The 15852-nt window shown below is 35.7% G+C and overlaps 1 protein-coding gene across 2 annotated transcripts in view; it reads left to right on the top strand.

Moving 5' to 3' along the window:
- The window catches only part of LOC109231098 (signal peptide peptidase-like 4), a 17853-nt gene continuing 13181 nt past the window's right edge, over nt 11181-15852 (top strand). For both annotated transcript variants that reach the window (XR_002068756.1, XM_019396657.1), the window contains exons 1-4: nt 11181-11485; nt 14446-14604; nt 14703-14814; nt 15053-15172. Coding sequence is in view for 1 of the 2 variants with exons in the window: in XM_019396657.1 (XP_019252202.1) it covers nt 11336-11485; nt 14446-14604; nt 14703-14814; nt 15053-15172 (541 nt within the window). In the remaining variant the exon portion in view is untranslated. The remainder of the gene's footprint in view (nt 11486-14445; nt 14605-14702; nt 14815-15052; nt 15173-15852) is intronic.

The raw sequence follows: 15852 nt of genomic DNA, 5'->3' as shown, positions 1-15852 counted from the left end.
AGAGCCTAAGGGCCGATATATAAGAGTCTAAGGGCAAATTTCGAAAGTCTTAAGGGCCAAAACATATAGTTTGAGACCCCGTTCTCACTCAACTCTGACTCAAGAGTCCCAACATCCCGAGCTCACATCAATTAATTTAAACTTAGCTCGAGGACTATTATATTTATCAATAAAGACCTAAGGGTTTATTATGTTCCGAGTCCAAACCAATACCCGGACCAATCTTCGAGTTATACAATCTAATCTTCCACAAGTGAGAACAAAATGAAATTCAACACAAGTTGAGGACAAAGCAAAACGATTGTTTATATTCACAAAGGATGTTTTACAAAAGTATATTTACAACTCCCACGAGAGGCTCTTACACAAAAAAGAAAAAGGAGAACCTAATCTATTTTGGGGTTACGTCCCTGGAAGCAGCTTCCTCGGGAAATGCACCCTCGGAAGCTCTATCTGTGGGAGCCTCCTCTTCCTCGGGAACACCTTCCTCACCTTCCCCGCCCTCGGAGCCGCTCACAACATCTTCATCATCAGAAGAGACAAGAAACATAGCATCGGTTTCCCGTGACTTTGCTTTGGCTATCTCTTCAGTAAGGTCGAACCCTCGGGCGTGGATTTCTTCGAGATTCTCCCTCCGGGCTTGGCACTTGGCCAAATCATTATTCCGTTTTTCCCGGTCGGAGGCCTCCCTCAACTCTGCTTGAACAGCCGGAACATCTTTTAAGTACACGACAATGGTCTTGTCAGCCGTGGCCTTCGTCTTCTCAACCTCAGCCTTAGCTTGTGCAGCTTCAGCCCGGGCTCTAGCAAGCTCCGCCTCTGACTCCTCGATTTTCATGGCTTGGGACAGACCCTTTGCTTTAATACCTCAGAGTTGAGTTTCAGCCGAGGTCAGTTGAACTGCAACAGCTTCCTTATCGGCAGCGAGCTGATCCATGTTCTTTTTCCACCTATGGCAGTCAGCCTTAACTTGATCAACCTCGCTCCGAAGCTGTCCAATTATCTCCAACTTCTGCTGCAGCTGAGACATCGAAGTATTAGCCTCCGAAGTAAGGCCAAGAAGATCATACTCTGTTAAAATCACAGTTACCTGCTCATCCATCTCGGTCTCATTTTTTCGAGCCTTGGCCAACTTAGCCCGAAGGTCCTTAAGCTCTTCCTCCTTCTGGCCACAGAGGAGCCTCAGGACTTTCTCTTCATCTGAAACCCTCCTGAGCTCGGCCTCACATTGGCTCAGCTTAGCTCTAAACTTGGCAATAGCCTATACACGAGATGAAGATGTGTCAGCCAAAGTAAAGGAAGGGAAGAAGAAGTTACGACAATGAAAGTTAACATTTACCTGAGAAAGAAGACGTTGAGCCTCCTCGAAAAGGGTGGATGCATCGTTAAGGTCAGCAACGTCGCCAACCCCGGTGAAACAATCCCGAAAGGGGTTTTCTTAGAGGATCTTGCTTGGATCAGGTGTTTGCAAAGCCCGTGAATCCTTTATTGTCTCTTCAGAGTAAGCTGGAAGAGAAAGTGAATGGCCCATTTTCATGGCCCCGAGCTCCTCGCTCGGGGCGCTCTAGCTAGTTTCGGCCCTCTCAACGCTTGTCCCCTTCAGTATATTTGTTGAACAAGGAGGTACGATCTCGATCTCGGGAGACTCGAGGGATTTTTTCGAGCCTCTATTCGGAGTCCTTTCATCAAGTAGCAAGGCGCTAGGTTAGGAGGCATTGACGGTTGCGATTGGTTTCCTGGTTCGAGGTACCAACGCCGAGTCTCCACCATCATTCTCTTCATCCTCCAGGTATTGGATGGCTGAATTCAAGTCCACTTGAATGAGTCTTCTCCTCGGCTTCCGGGCAGGTACCGCCTCATCCTGAGAATCTTCAGGCTTCGAAGCCCTTTTCTTTTGTTGTCTTTCTCCAATTTCGGGGTCAAGGACACAGTCTTCTCCCCGGGCAGAGCCGGCCTCATTTCGGATACATCTGCGATGCCTGCACAAATAAACGTGAATAAGTTGACACCACCATCGAATGAAACATATGTGGAACTTGGGAAGGGAATTTACCATGATGTTTGGCCTCCCACTTGCCCCTCAATAATTCACGCCATTTGCGTTCATCGTAGGAAGAGGTAGCAGCTAACTTTCAGACCCAATCCTCGAGGTCGGGGACCGCATGAGGCGGCCGGGCAGTGGCTGCAAAAAGGATAAAGGCATTAAGAGGCGTGAAAGCTGAATATGAGTGGATACTGGAAAAAAGAACTCCACTTACGATTAAAGTTCCATCTCTCTGGGAACGGCATTTTATCCCTGGGGATGACATCCGAAGTCCTTACTCTAACGATCCGGCTCATCCAGCCTCGATCTTTGGTTTCCTCGTTGCTGGCAAAGAAGGCTTTCTTTGTTCGACGTTGTAGCTTGATAAGCCCTCGAAATAGCTGGGGCCGATACAATCGAATCAGGTGGTTGATGGTGCATTCCAACCCCTCCGCCTTTTCGGAAAAGTAGCACAACATGATCACGATACGCCAAAAGGAGGTGTGAATCTGGCCGAGAGTGACTTCGTATGTTTTGCAGAAGTCGATCACCACCGGATCGAGGGGACCCAGTGTGAAGGGTTAAGTGTAATCACTTAAAAAACCCTCCACATGGGTAGTAATGCTTTCCTCGGGGCTCGGGATCTGAACCAGGACCTCGTCTCCCCAGCCGCAGTCCCTCTTCATTGCTTTGAGGTTCTTCTCCAATATCAAACTAAGAAATCGAGATGCATGCTCACATCGTCACGGGACATCGGGGAGATTTTCAATAATGAAGTCCTTCTTAATCACGCAAGGGCCGGGGGTGATTTCTTTAAGAGTCGGCGGCACCACCGGTTTTGCCGGCTGGGAGGAAGAAAAAGACGACGCCTTATCTTTTTTGGGGACCATTTTGGAAGTTTTAGCCATGATTTTAAGCTAAAGAATATAGACAGTAGAAAAAAAGTGGTGTTTCACAAGGACTTGGCATTTTTCGGCGCTCAAAAGGGCAGTGGAAGCAGATGATTAGGGAAAGAAATGAAGAAGAATTAGAGCAAAAGTGATGAAAGAGTAAAGTCCATCATTTGAAGAAGTATCCCCATATTTATAGAAAGATGACGACGGTTCGACGGCGCTAATGGCCGACCAGCACTGGCGTACATTTAATATTTTGGGGAAGCGAACCGACGGGACGTTTTAGTCACTTCGAGCGCATACATCACGGAAATGACGTCATCACTAAAGACTCCGGGAAATCGAGGTTCAAATCGTTTCTTATCATCTTACTCTAAGAAACGCGGGGACTATCTGTATACGGTCGAGATCGTATGCCTTCGATCTATATGCTCGAGAGGTCGTCCAAAGTCCGAGTTTAGGCAAGGTCGAGTTCGAGCTCGAGGGACCAGACCCGAGTTCGAGACAAAGCACGATACCGACCGAGCACTCGACCTCGGAATAGTACTGTTATGGACTTGTAACATAATGAGCTAGATTCCTGCCACGTCCCCAAGATCATGGCGCAAATCCCGGAATATGATTGTACGATTCCGTACTAGGCGGTTAGACAGTTGTACCAAGAATATTCCTTACTGTAAATAGAAATATACCTTATTTAGGGTTCCCCTATTATATAAAGGGGACCCCAATCATTGTAACATCATCTCATCATTGGCAAGAATATACAATCCTACTTTTCTCTCTACTGTTCATCAGAATTGTCCTTTGGTTCTACTGCTCTTACTTTACTTTTCTTACTTAATTGTTCTTATTGTTCTGAACCTACCTCGAGGTCACTAAGCTCGAGGTCACCACTGCTGAGTAACATTGGTTTGATTCACTTGTTTCTTTCATTTCTACTTCATGTTTCTTGATTATTAGTTGGTATTGAATCTAATCACATATCTTTAAAACCACAAATCAAATTTAATTGTTACTCGTATTTTGAAGGTAAACAACTATAAATCATAATAGTTAACAATGCAAAATATTAAACAACTATATGCAAAATATGATCAAAGAAAATCTTATTAGATTCCTGAATAGTAATAGGTTCGTTCTTTTTGAGAACGATGGAGTAGTGGTATTCTGGAACAAAATTAGTAAATGTGACTAAAAATTAATAAACAAAAATATGGGCTTACCATTTACACGAAAGATCAAAGTGGTAGTTGGATTTTCTTTGCGTTTATCTTTCATTTACCATTTTCATCGTTACAATTAGTTCAAGAGAAAAAGGTCAAATGCCCTCTATCGTTTGGACTTTGTTTTAGTTTAGTTTTTAAAAAAGTAATTTTTGAGAAAAGTAGTTAAGAATAAATCGATAAAAGTTATGAGTCTAATTAGAATATTTATCAAAATACATTTATATTCATGATTTTTAAAAATATAACTTATAATAATGAGTTTCGACTTTTAAAGCGTCAATCGCATAACCGCCCAGTCGAATTATAAACCCTTTGATGACTTAGTAGATATACATGAATATGTAGTCAAAACGATTTTGCCATATACCCATTGAATGACAAACCTTGCGGTTTGTCGCATTATATTGTTGAAAATGTTTTGATATTCATTTTTAAAGTATCAAAATTATTTTAATCTTAATGTCGTTGTTCTAATTTGTGAAAAAGAAAATTTCTACAAAAAGTTTCTTTTCGGCCGATTGACCATTGAATCTAGTCCTGCCTCCTACTCTCTTATTTTTGTATTAAAAAACAGATGATCTTTTCATGGGCCCTTTACTTGTAAAGTTCTCTTACGTTAAAATTAAAATAAGTACTTAATAAGATAAGAAATAAAAATCGAATTTAAAAAAGCAAGAAAATTGAAAGAAAAGTTTGTTAGCGTTGACTTTTAGGTAATTTATTGACAAGTAGGTCAGGCACACATTAGATTGAGCACAGGTGATTACTACTTGTTTACCTTTAAATCGTACAAATAATACGAACGCCATTAATTTATTGCACCGTCGTGTGTGTACGGCATATAAGGACAATTAAACAACCGGTTCTGTCCGTAGCCGGTTACTTTAATTTCTTCTGGCCTACGCGCTTCCACGCTTTGCGCACTTTGCACTTCCGCCTGGATATTTTCTCACCCGAATATTTTTACTGTATATGATTAATTTTGAACTCGCATCGTATAAATGCGTTTTCTATCAAGATTTTTTTACTTGCTATGTCAAGCTCGAAAGCGCTTGGTAAGTATGAATGAATTCTTATGTATCTCATCATAATCTTTAATGGTACAGATGCTCCGATTCTAGTTCTATTGCATTTGACATTATTTAGAAAGTCAAATAAATTATTTTTTACTTCTTCTTAAATTCTAAAAAAACTTTTAAAATATAAAAATATGATTATCAATAATTTAGAAAATTAATGATAAATTTTATATTAATTACTCCTTTCGATTTTAAATATTAGTCGCTTTAACAAATTAGATTTGTTTCAAAAATATTTTAAATATTCTTTTCTTTTTCCAAATCCTTTCTGCTCCCGTTTGTAAAGTGTAGCAAATGTTAACTTAAGTGAGGACATAATCCTTACTGCTCCCGTTGGATATAAGAATTTTTTTATTTTTTTCGTAAAATTTTCACTTTTTTTTCGAAACCATTGTTTGGCTATAAAATTTTTAATTTTCACTTGAAGATAAATTTTAAAATTTTTGAAAATTGAAAAACTCCAAAAAATCGTTTCCAAAATTTTCACTCAGATCGCTCACAAAAATTCAGAAACAACCCGAAATTATATTCATGTTCAAACACAACTCTAATTTTCAAATACCATTTTCACTTGAAAAAAAATCACTTTTTTTTTTTAGAATTTTACAATTTTTATGTCCAAGCACGCCCACTTAGTACTCTAAAATGGCCAAGCTTTCTTTTGGTCAGAAGTATTTTTTTCTATAAAAAAGAATTAAAGTGTTTGGCTAAGGTTTTAAAAGGAAAAAATATTTTTGAGCAGAAACAGAAGCAATTTTTGAGAAGTAGAAAAAATAGCTTTTCTCCAAAAGAATTTTGAAAAAAAAAATATACTTTGAAATACTTTTTAAAAGCTTGGCCAAACACTAATTATTGCTCAAAAGTGTTTTTCAAATTAATTAACCTAACGGAAATTGCTTCTTCCAAAAAATTACTTTTTTGAAAAAATAAATTTTTAAAAAATATTTTTTAAAATAAGTAAATTTTAGAAGTTTTGGCCAATTTTAAAAAAAAGCACTTTTCAAACAGCAAGTTTTCAAGATCTAATCGCTTTGCAGTTAGGTACAAATGGACTTTGCAATGGAAAAGAGAAAATGCAGATTAAAAAACAACTAGAATCAATATTGATGTGATGTGGAGTACTTAAAAAAAATGCCCCGTTACCTAAACTAGAAGGTATATTTACAATGGATGAGTATTTACACGCCAAAAAGAAAAATAAGGTTTTATATATATATATATATATATATATATATATATATATATATATATATATATATATATATATATATATATATATATATATATACATACACACGTGCTAAACTCGTTTTTCTGCTAATATCAGGTCTCGAAGATGGTACCATCAAAAGATGTAGTGCAGCGGATAGAGCTGTTCCTCCCTTAATAAGAGGTCCCGGGTTCGAGCCCTAGGTATGAAAAAAATCCTTAGTAGGGAACGCTTCTTCCCGAATGGGGCCCTACCTAACGCGAATTCAGATATAAACGGGCTTCAATGTGGCCTATCGGATATCGGGTGGGAAAATAAAGGGAAACTTACCCAAGTGTCCCAAATAAATCTCAACTTACCAACCTCTAGCCATTAATCATAGACTTACCAAAACTAGCCAATAAAAACTGAAAAACCAAATAATAGGGTTCTTTCTCTCAAAGAATCACATGCAAAAATCANAGCAAATAAGGTGATAAAATCCAAAAATCTATACAATATTCAAAAAATCTAAGCAAAAAAGAAACTTTTTCAATGGGTATAGTTGAAATTCATTGAAAATATATAGATAAGTCAATATACAAAATTTGAGGAAGATTGGAGGTGATTTGGACTGGTTTTGTATCAAAATTCGTAATTAAATCGAGTTCAAAAAAGTATTCTGCGACACATGTATCAAACATGTATCACGCATGTATCTCACACACAGGTATACATGGATATACATGTGATACACAATTGATACAAATATGATACATATGTGATACACAAATGATACACAGTGTGATACACATATCATTTTTTTCATGTTCAGCTTTTACTTCGAATTTTCAATTCAAACCACCTCAAAACTTCACCAAATCATCCCAAAACTGAGATTCAAGCTCCTTAAGTTGTGCCCAATCTATTCTAATAACACCCACTCAAAACAAAGCAAAAATTTGATATTTTTTTTTGCTTCAAATAGCTAATTGGCTAATTTGGCTAATATTAGTAATATTTTATCAATTGGACAATTTTTGTAATGAGCTACTTATAAATGGACATAGCTGGTAATTCCCCTTTTAAAAACTAGATGTGTTGAAGATTACTAGGGGTGTTCATGGTTCGGTTTGGATCGGGTTTTCCCTAAAAAGCAACCAAACCAAGTAAGTCGGTTTTTCAAATATTAGAACCAAACCAAACCAATTAAGTCGGTTTTTCTCGATTCGGTTTATGTCGGTTTTTCGGTTTTTTCGGTTATTTGTCGGATTTTTCTTAAATATAAGACATACACTACCAAACACATATTCCGGCGACCACATTTTCAATGTAACACTATCAAATCAATTGCCCTTTGAGAAATCTATTATTTACCAAGATATATTGCTGATAATTGAATCAAATGGTGATGAATAATTTAAGGACTCAATTAAAAATATGTTATTTATAACACGAAATGGATTCTTACACTAAACAAAAGAAAACTACCAATCGAACTAGAATGTAAAGGTAAAGAACTATATTAAAAGTGCAAACTATTAACATTTATCATAAATTTTTTGAAACTTTGTATAACAATATACATATTTATAGGTGTAATAATAAATTTGAAATAGCTACTCCTATAGTCGGTTTGGTTCGTTTTTTTTCTGATTAAAACCAAAACCAAACCAAATTTGATCGGTTTTTAAAATTCAAAACCAAAGCCAAACCAAACCAAAAAGTATCGTTTTTTTGGTCGGTTTGGTTTGGTTTTCGGTTTGGTTCGATTTTTCGGGTTTTTATGAACACCCCTACAGATTACACTTAAAATGTATTAAGTCAATAAATGAGCAGGTTATTTTGGGTCAAGATGGGCTAAAATTTTGTCATAGCCCAACCCACCCAACTTTTATCAAGCTTTAATTAATGTGTATTATTTTCTTATGAATTGTTTAACTATCAAATAAGATTTTTTTCTTTTGTTATGATCATATATAACATATCAAACCAACAATAATTGTTTTAAAAATATTTTAGCACAATTACTCATGAAGCAATTTGGGCTAAAGGATAATCTACGCGGTATGTCTATTGAAAATACCAATTAACACCATATACAATCAAAATATTTATTTTACCATGTATACCTGTTTTATAAAGTTATTTTACCATGTATACCTACTGTATTTCAAAATATAATCTCCAAATTAGAATATTGTAGTATGTATGGTTTGGATATTGTATTCCAAATTAGAATACTGTAGTATGTTTAGTTTGAGTATTGTACTTCAAATTAGAAAATTATCGTATGTTTGATTTGGTTATTGTATTCCAAATTAAAATGTTGTAATATGTTTCGTTTGAATATTGTTCTCTTCGTTGGAATATTGGTGGTAAGCTAGGTTTGGATTTTTCAAATTAGAATATCGTGGTATATTTAGTTTGAATGTTGTATTCCAATTTAGAATATTGTGGTATATTTAGTTAATATTCTAAATTAGAATATTGTTGTATGTTTAGTTAATATTCTAAATTAGAATATTGTGGTATGTTTGGTTTGAATACTATATTACAAATTAGAATATGATGGTATGTTCCGTTTGGATATTGTATTCCAAATTAGAATATAAGTTAGGTTTGAATTATATTCCAAAGTAGAATATTGTGATTTGTTTAAGAATATATGGAGGTATAGCGTATAATATTTTTAAGATATTTGATGTAATTTCAAAATTTAGATAAATCAGAAAGTGAGTTTTGCAAATGCGCATATTATGTAACTTCCCCATAAATCAACCAAACATTAGATGAACTGAGATAGGCTGGATCAAGATGGATTAAGTTCAACTAATAAGCAGGTTAAAGATCGACCCAATCTTAGACGGATTAGGCGAGTTAAATGGGATGGCAATTTAAACTAACTTTAAATAGATTTTGGCTTACATTGCCATCCTATTTAAAACAATGAGTTGATTATTCGATCATAGATTTATTAAGAGCACAATTCTTTTTTGGTTTTCCACCCGGTGTCCGGCACCCGCATTGGAGCCCGACTATATCCGGATTCGCACCGCGTAGGGCCCCATTCTGGGGGAAGCGCTCCCTACCAAGTATTTTTCTATACCCAGGACTCGAACTCGAGACCTCTGATTAAGGGAGGAACAGTCCCATCCACTGCACCACATTCTTTGTGGTATTAAGAGCACAATTCGTCACCTGTGTTGTTGTCCAACCAAAAAATGGTGCTACTAATAAATAAAAATAGGTGGAGAATGAGTAATTTGTGATGTAAATAAAAAGAAGAAGGTATAGAATGAGGAATTTGACTTTTCTACCTCGTCACATACATATCTTCAATCTTTTGACTTAAGGGAAGTAGGAGTAGAATTTTAGGTAGAGCAATGTATATAAATTTTTAATTATTTTTTTGGTTTAACTTAGATTTCAAGTGATATTTTTTAGGCTATACAGTCAAACCTCTCTATAACAGCATCGTTTGTTCCGAATATTTTTAAATGTTATAGCGAAAGAGTGTTATAGAAAATATATATTATAACATAACATTAAAATTAATTCCGAAAAAAACTTAACTTTTATAGTGAAATGTTATTATATAGGGATGTTGTTATAAAAAGTCTCACTGTACTTACTTTAATTCACTTATTCAAGATTTTAATCCCTATTTTGATTTAGCTAACTGTCACTCAATTTCTGAAACATTTAATTCGTGATCCTAAATTCTAAAAAAAGAAAGAAAAAGAAACTACTCAACACTACAGATAAAAGTGATCTCACCTTCGAATTTATTGATATAATAAAAAAATCAAAAGAAAAAACAAAAATGATACAATTCAGATTCAATAAATGAAGATTGTGTAAGCTTCTTAATAATATTAATTGCAACAGTCAACAAACTTCAAGCACGTGTCAGCCACTCGTCAATACCGCGTGTGGTCATATCCACAATTCCTAAAAAGTTCACGACTAAATCAACGGTTACAAGGCGGTCGTACATGTCGTATAATAAGCTGAAAGAAACACGATAGTGCCTTATTGGTCCCAATTTATGTACCAATTTTTTAACATAATAAAAGATTACTCCGTACCTTTTATATTTACAAATTTAGAGATAATTATTTTTATCATTCACACTTATTTTTAATGAAGTAAATAATTTATAACTAATAAATATCTATTATTCATTTTAAATAATTAATTTTAAAATTCTTACTTTCGTAAATATTACATAAATTATGAAAAAAAGATAACTAAAAAAAGAAAAAATTAACTATCCTTCTTTCTTTTTTGGTTTCCCATCGATGTCCGGTACCCCGCATTGGAGCCCGACCATATACGGATTTGCATCGGGTAGGGGCCCATTCGGGGGTAGCGCTCCCTATCAAGGATTTTTCCATAGCAAGGCTCGAACCCGAGACATTTGGTTGAGGGAGGAACAATCACATCCACTACCCCACGTCCTTTTGTGGTTCCTTCTTTCTTCCTTCATTTTATTGATTACTACCTCTATTTTATTTTATAAGAAATTATTTGATTGATTAAGAATTCTTTTTTTTAAAAAGTTTGTAAATCTAAACTATAAATTATAAATATTCATGGATGTTATAAAATAGAAAATTAACTATCGAATATTACATTAATTTAATTAAAAATATGTTATTCTTTTTTAACGCTGTAAGAAAAGAAAGTATTAAAAACAGAAAAAATCCCCACTTTTTAAAATTTAGTTGAAAAAAGAAATTAAGAAGAGAAAATTGACTATCTTTCTTACATCCTTCCTTTCATACATATCTCCACTTCTTTCGTATATCCTGTTCCTTAAAAAATAAAACACCAAAAGAACAAACAAAAGAACACCCAATTCACCCTTTGACTTTAATTTTCAAGATTGAGAAAGAATTTCTAAAGATTTTGAGTTTATGGGGTTTAAAGGAGGAGTTTTTTTCTGCTGTTTTTGCTTAATTTTTGCTGTATTTTTGCTGAGTTCTTCATTGGTCATTGGAGGTGATATAGTTCATCATGATGATGTTGCTCCAAAGAGGCCTGGCTGTAACAACAATTTTGTGCTGGTAATTTCTCTATCTTTTTAGCTCATTTTTTCATTTTTAGACTTTTCAAAGTTTGAGTCGTTGTTTGCTAAAATGTTGATTTCTGTTCAAAGTTTGAGTCTTTTTTTGTTAAAAGATTCATTTTTGTTCAAAGTATGAATATTTTTAGATAAAATGTTCATTTCTGTTCAAATTTTGAGTCTTTTAACTAAATTGTTCATTTCTTGATCAGAGTTTGAATCATTTTTTGCTAAAAAGATTCATTTGTGTTCAAAGTATGAGTTTTTTTTGGTAAAAGTTTCATTTTTTGCTTTTGTGTGCGTATATATGTGTATATGGATGTGCTTAATAGAAGTCTTTTGATTTTTTTTTTGGTGAAGATCTTTCAATTTGTCTTTACATTACTGATGTTTAAGTTTTGGTTGTATAAATGTAAATCTGTTTGTGAAGAGATTTGTTTACTCGTGTGCTTATTACTGGCTTATGATAATGGTTTGAAAACTTATGTGATTTCAATGAGAATTCTAAGGTTATGTCTATTAATTCTGTAAAAATGAAGTTTACCTATTTAGAAATTGTATAAAAAGTACTACGAATCTGAGTTATGTATTGTAAAATCATTCATAAGAATTTGACTCTTATAGTAATACTGTGGCCGAAGCCATTAACTTTGGCTTAAGAAGTCCACTAAATAAGTACAAATAATTGATCCGAACCCATTAAGTCAAATAGTTGTGGTAGAATCCCGAAATCGAACCCATAAAGTTTAAATCTTAGATCCACCCCTCTGCTATGTCCCTTTTTTTTTTCGTTGGCTTCATAATCCATGCCTACTGTTCATTGGTTTCTGTATTTTAGCTGAATTACCTTTTAGCGGTTAAAGCTTGGATTTTTCCGTTGTTATTGTTCTGTGTATTTATTGCTGTATTAGATTATCAGCGGGTAAAGCATGATGCTTGCTGTGATGTTATTTTGTTATTACTTATTTTGGGGTTTATCTGCATCGCATCTTGGCGGTTAATTCACTCCCGACACCCAATTCTACTCCACTAGTCCCATGGGGTAGAGATCAAAATGAAAGTTTGGAATGGTTTGTTTGCTGTGGAGTTAGAAAAAATGAGTTCATAGTAATAGTTGTTGTCACACACCTAAAAGCAAACAAATAAATGTGTTCCCTCTCTATATAAGTTATAAATGAGGTGTTCATACAAATTCACATGGTATCAAAGAAGGTGAAGTTCCTATGTTTGAATTTGATCGTCACCCAACAATGAAAAAATCTTCACATGCTTGCCGCAAAAAAAGAATAAGCCGCACCTTGGGGGACAAAAGAATGTTAAGCGCTCTCTCCATGTCAAATTGGATTTTCACCTTTCTTTGTTGAGTCATCCAAAATCATTGCAAATTTCTTATAAGGAAAGCCCTTACTCCCCGGAAGTAGTATATAAATCAGATAGTACATGGTACCTCTCTATGCAATCTTTCTCAACCTCAAAAGATCCGCGTTAAACCTAGCATCCACATGTTTCCCCTTTAGCATTTCTCTTTTTAGTTGGTTGGTTCCCCATTTAATATTCACATTTAAATAATGCACATATTTTCCTCTATTCGTACTAGTTGCGCCAAGTCGAAAGTGAACCAATCAATTTGGATGGAGAGGCTACTAATCTTTATTAGTTGCTTGAATTTTTGGAGATGGATACCTTTGCGATAAGGGAATGAGTCAATAAAAGGATGGACTAAAAAAGAAAAGATATGTCAAGTCCATTGGAAGAATGAAGTTAAAAGTGAAGAATAAGTGAATAACCACAATTGTGGTATTAGTCTATGCAAGGTTTCTTCCTATCATTTTGGGATTTAATTAAATTTGATGGTCTAAATTTTGATTAGGCTCGTTAATAGTAGAACTTGGCAATGGCATCTGGTGTATCATTACTTTTGGTAATCGTAGATAAAATATTAGTCTAAAAGCATCCAGGACAGGAATTGAAGACTTTATTGTGTAAAGATCCATTTTTGGAAACTATAGATTGATAGTTATCCCAGATATACTGGCCTGAAGAGCATCCAATCAGGATTCTGGGAGTGTATGATATCTTTTTTCATTCAAAAGGAAATGTAAGAAATGACATGACAACGAATCATCAAGCAGGATTCTTGGTTTGTAAAGGCCTGCTGTACCTTTCCAACTCCTTCACATAATAGAGGGCTCTACTTGTTTGCTTTATTTGTTCTCCCTCTTATCGTTTAACCCTACTAACTGAACCATTATAGGCAAACCTTTGCATTTGCATAGTTGCAGTTTTTGGAACCCGAAATCTAAGAAAAGGAAATTTTGAGTTCAGTAGTTTAAGTTGCATTGTCAGTTGACATGATGCTTCCGTGCACTTTCTTGTGCCTTCTCAGTTAAGCATTCATCAGTTTGTGTTTCTGTCATTTTCTTTAAGAAAATAAGGACTAAACCTTCCAAACAGAAGAAGAGGCATGTTCGATAGCATAACTTCGCCACTAGCTTGCTCCATGGCATCAGTTTTTTTTAGGTCAAATCTAAAGGACTTCAAAAAGGATAGAAATGGAAACGTGCCATCCAAGGTAGTCTTCTGTTAATACGTCATGTATAGATCCCTGAACTTGATGGACTACAACTAATAGAATTCAAAATTTCGCTTTTGACATGATGGTTGTTTGTGACTTGATCATTTTATGAATGGAGATGAATAATCTAGATTCTATAGTTTGGTCATACACATAGTTTGTAAAATTTACTGTGACCCGAGGTACTGTGTTGGCTCATTTGACAAAATTCTAATTCATGGCTGGCATAGAAGTTATGTTTTGGTTTTGGCATTGCGTGAGCAGAATACTGCTCCAATGTACTTCGGTTGTCATTTGGTCAAGAATTTTATGTGAGAGTTGGTGTCTTTCTCAAACTTGCAACTTGTAACTGCACTTATCTCCTAAAGTAGTGTTTCCTCAAATAGGTAAAAATTCCAACATGGGTTCATGGGAATGAAGTAACTGAGTTTGTTGGCATTGGGGCTCGATTTGGCCCCACATTGGAATCAAAGGAGAAGCGTGCTAATCAGACGAGGCTTGCCTTTGCAGACCCAACAGATTGTTGTAGCAAGCCTAAGAATAAGGTTGATCTTGCATTCCTTTTGTGAAACATGATTCCACTTATTAGACACTTCTATAAGGATGTAGCAGACTCACCATTTAGGTCTCTATTGTATGATAGCTCACTGGTGAGGCCATCCTGGTGCACCGAGGTAATTGCAGTTTCACCAGGAAAGCAAAAGTTGCAGAGGCTGCTGGCGCTTCAGCGATCATCATTATAAACAACCAAACAGGTTTTGGTGCTCTAATTTCAATATTTTCCTCAGTAATGCTCGGTTTCCTTTTTCCTTGTTCTAATAATGAATATGGGCTCTTAACCTTGATATGTACTTCAGCATACTGCTGTAAGCTACATAGCATTCATTATAAAATTTCCAATTGTTGTTATACAATCAGTTTTCCAGTTTTGTTTCTTGATATGCACTGGCCAAGGGTCTAAATATAATTTTATGTTCTCTTATTTCTTTTTAGAGCTCTTCAAGATGGTTTGTGAGCCCGATGAACCTGATGTGGACATCGGTATCCCTGCCGTGATGCTCCCGCAAGATGCAGGTACAAGCCTGATAGAGTTTCTCAGGAACAGCTCTACAGGTAGGCTTATTATATTTTACTTTTCATTAGTCCCTTATTTTCGAGAGGGATGCAGGTTAGACATGCATCTCTTACTTGTGGTCAGCTAGCTCCTTTATCATGCTTCACTGAATTTAACATGGCCCCTATCCATGGGGATTTGTTCCCACCATTGTGACAACAACAACCCAGTAAAATCCCAAAAGTGGGGCCTGGGGAGGGTAGAGTGTACGCAGACCTTACCCCTACCCCGAGGTAGTAGAGAGGTTTTTTCCGGTAGACCCTAGGCTCAAGAAGATGATAAGAGAGACAATATATCAGTACTATCAACAACAACAACAACAACTACCCAGTATAGTCCCACAAGGTGGGGTCTGGGGAGGGTAATACGTACACAGGCCTTACCCCTACCCGAAAGGGCAGAGAGGCTGTTTCCAATCGACCCTCGGCTCAGGAAAAGGAAAAGTAAAACAAAAACAAAAAATAAAAAGCAAAAGAGCATTAATAACTCCAGCAGAAATCACATAAATAATTATCTAAACATAAACCATAAATAAAATGGCATGCAAATATATCGACCAGTAACTACCATAAGGGGGCACAATACAATACACAGATCATCTATGGAGAGCCCTACCAAACACCCCCCCCTCCCCCCCCCCCCCCCCCAGCCCCGGGACAGAAGTACGAAAAATTCTAGA

Source organism: Nicotiana attenuata, chromosome 8, assembly GCF_001879085.1.
Source record: "Nicotiana attenuata strain UT chromosome 8, NIATTr2, whole genome shotgun sequence".
NCBI lineage: Eukaryota > Viridiplantae > Streptophyta > Magnoliopsida > Solanales > Solanaceae > Nicotiana > Nicotiana attenuata.
The sequence above is the reverse complement of the archived record's forward strand: the minus strand, read 5'-3'. Positions and strand labels throughout refer to the sequence as shown.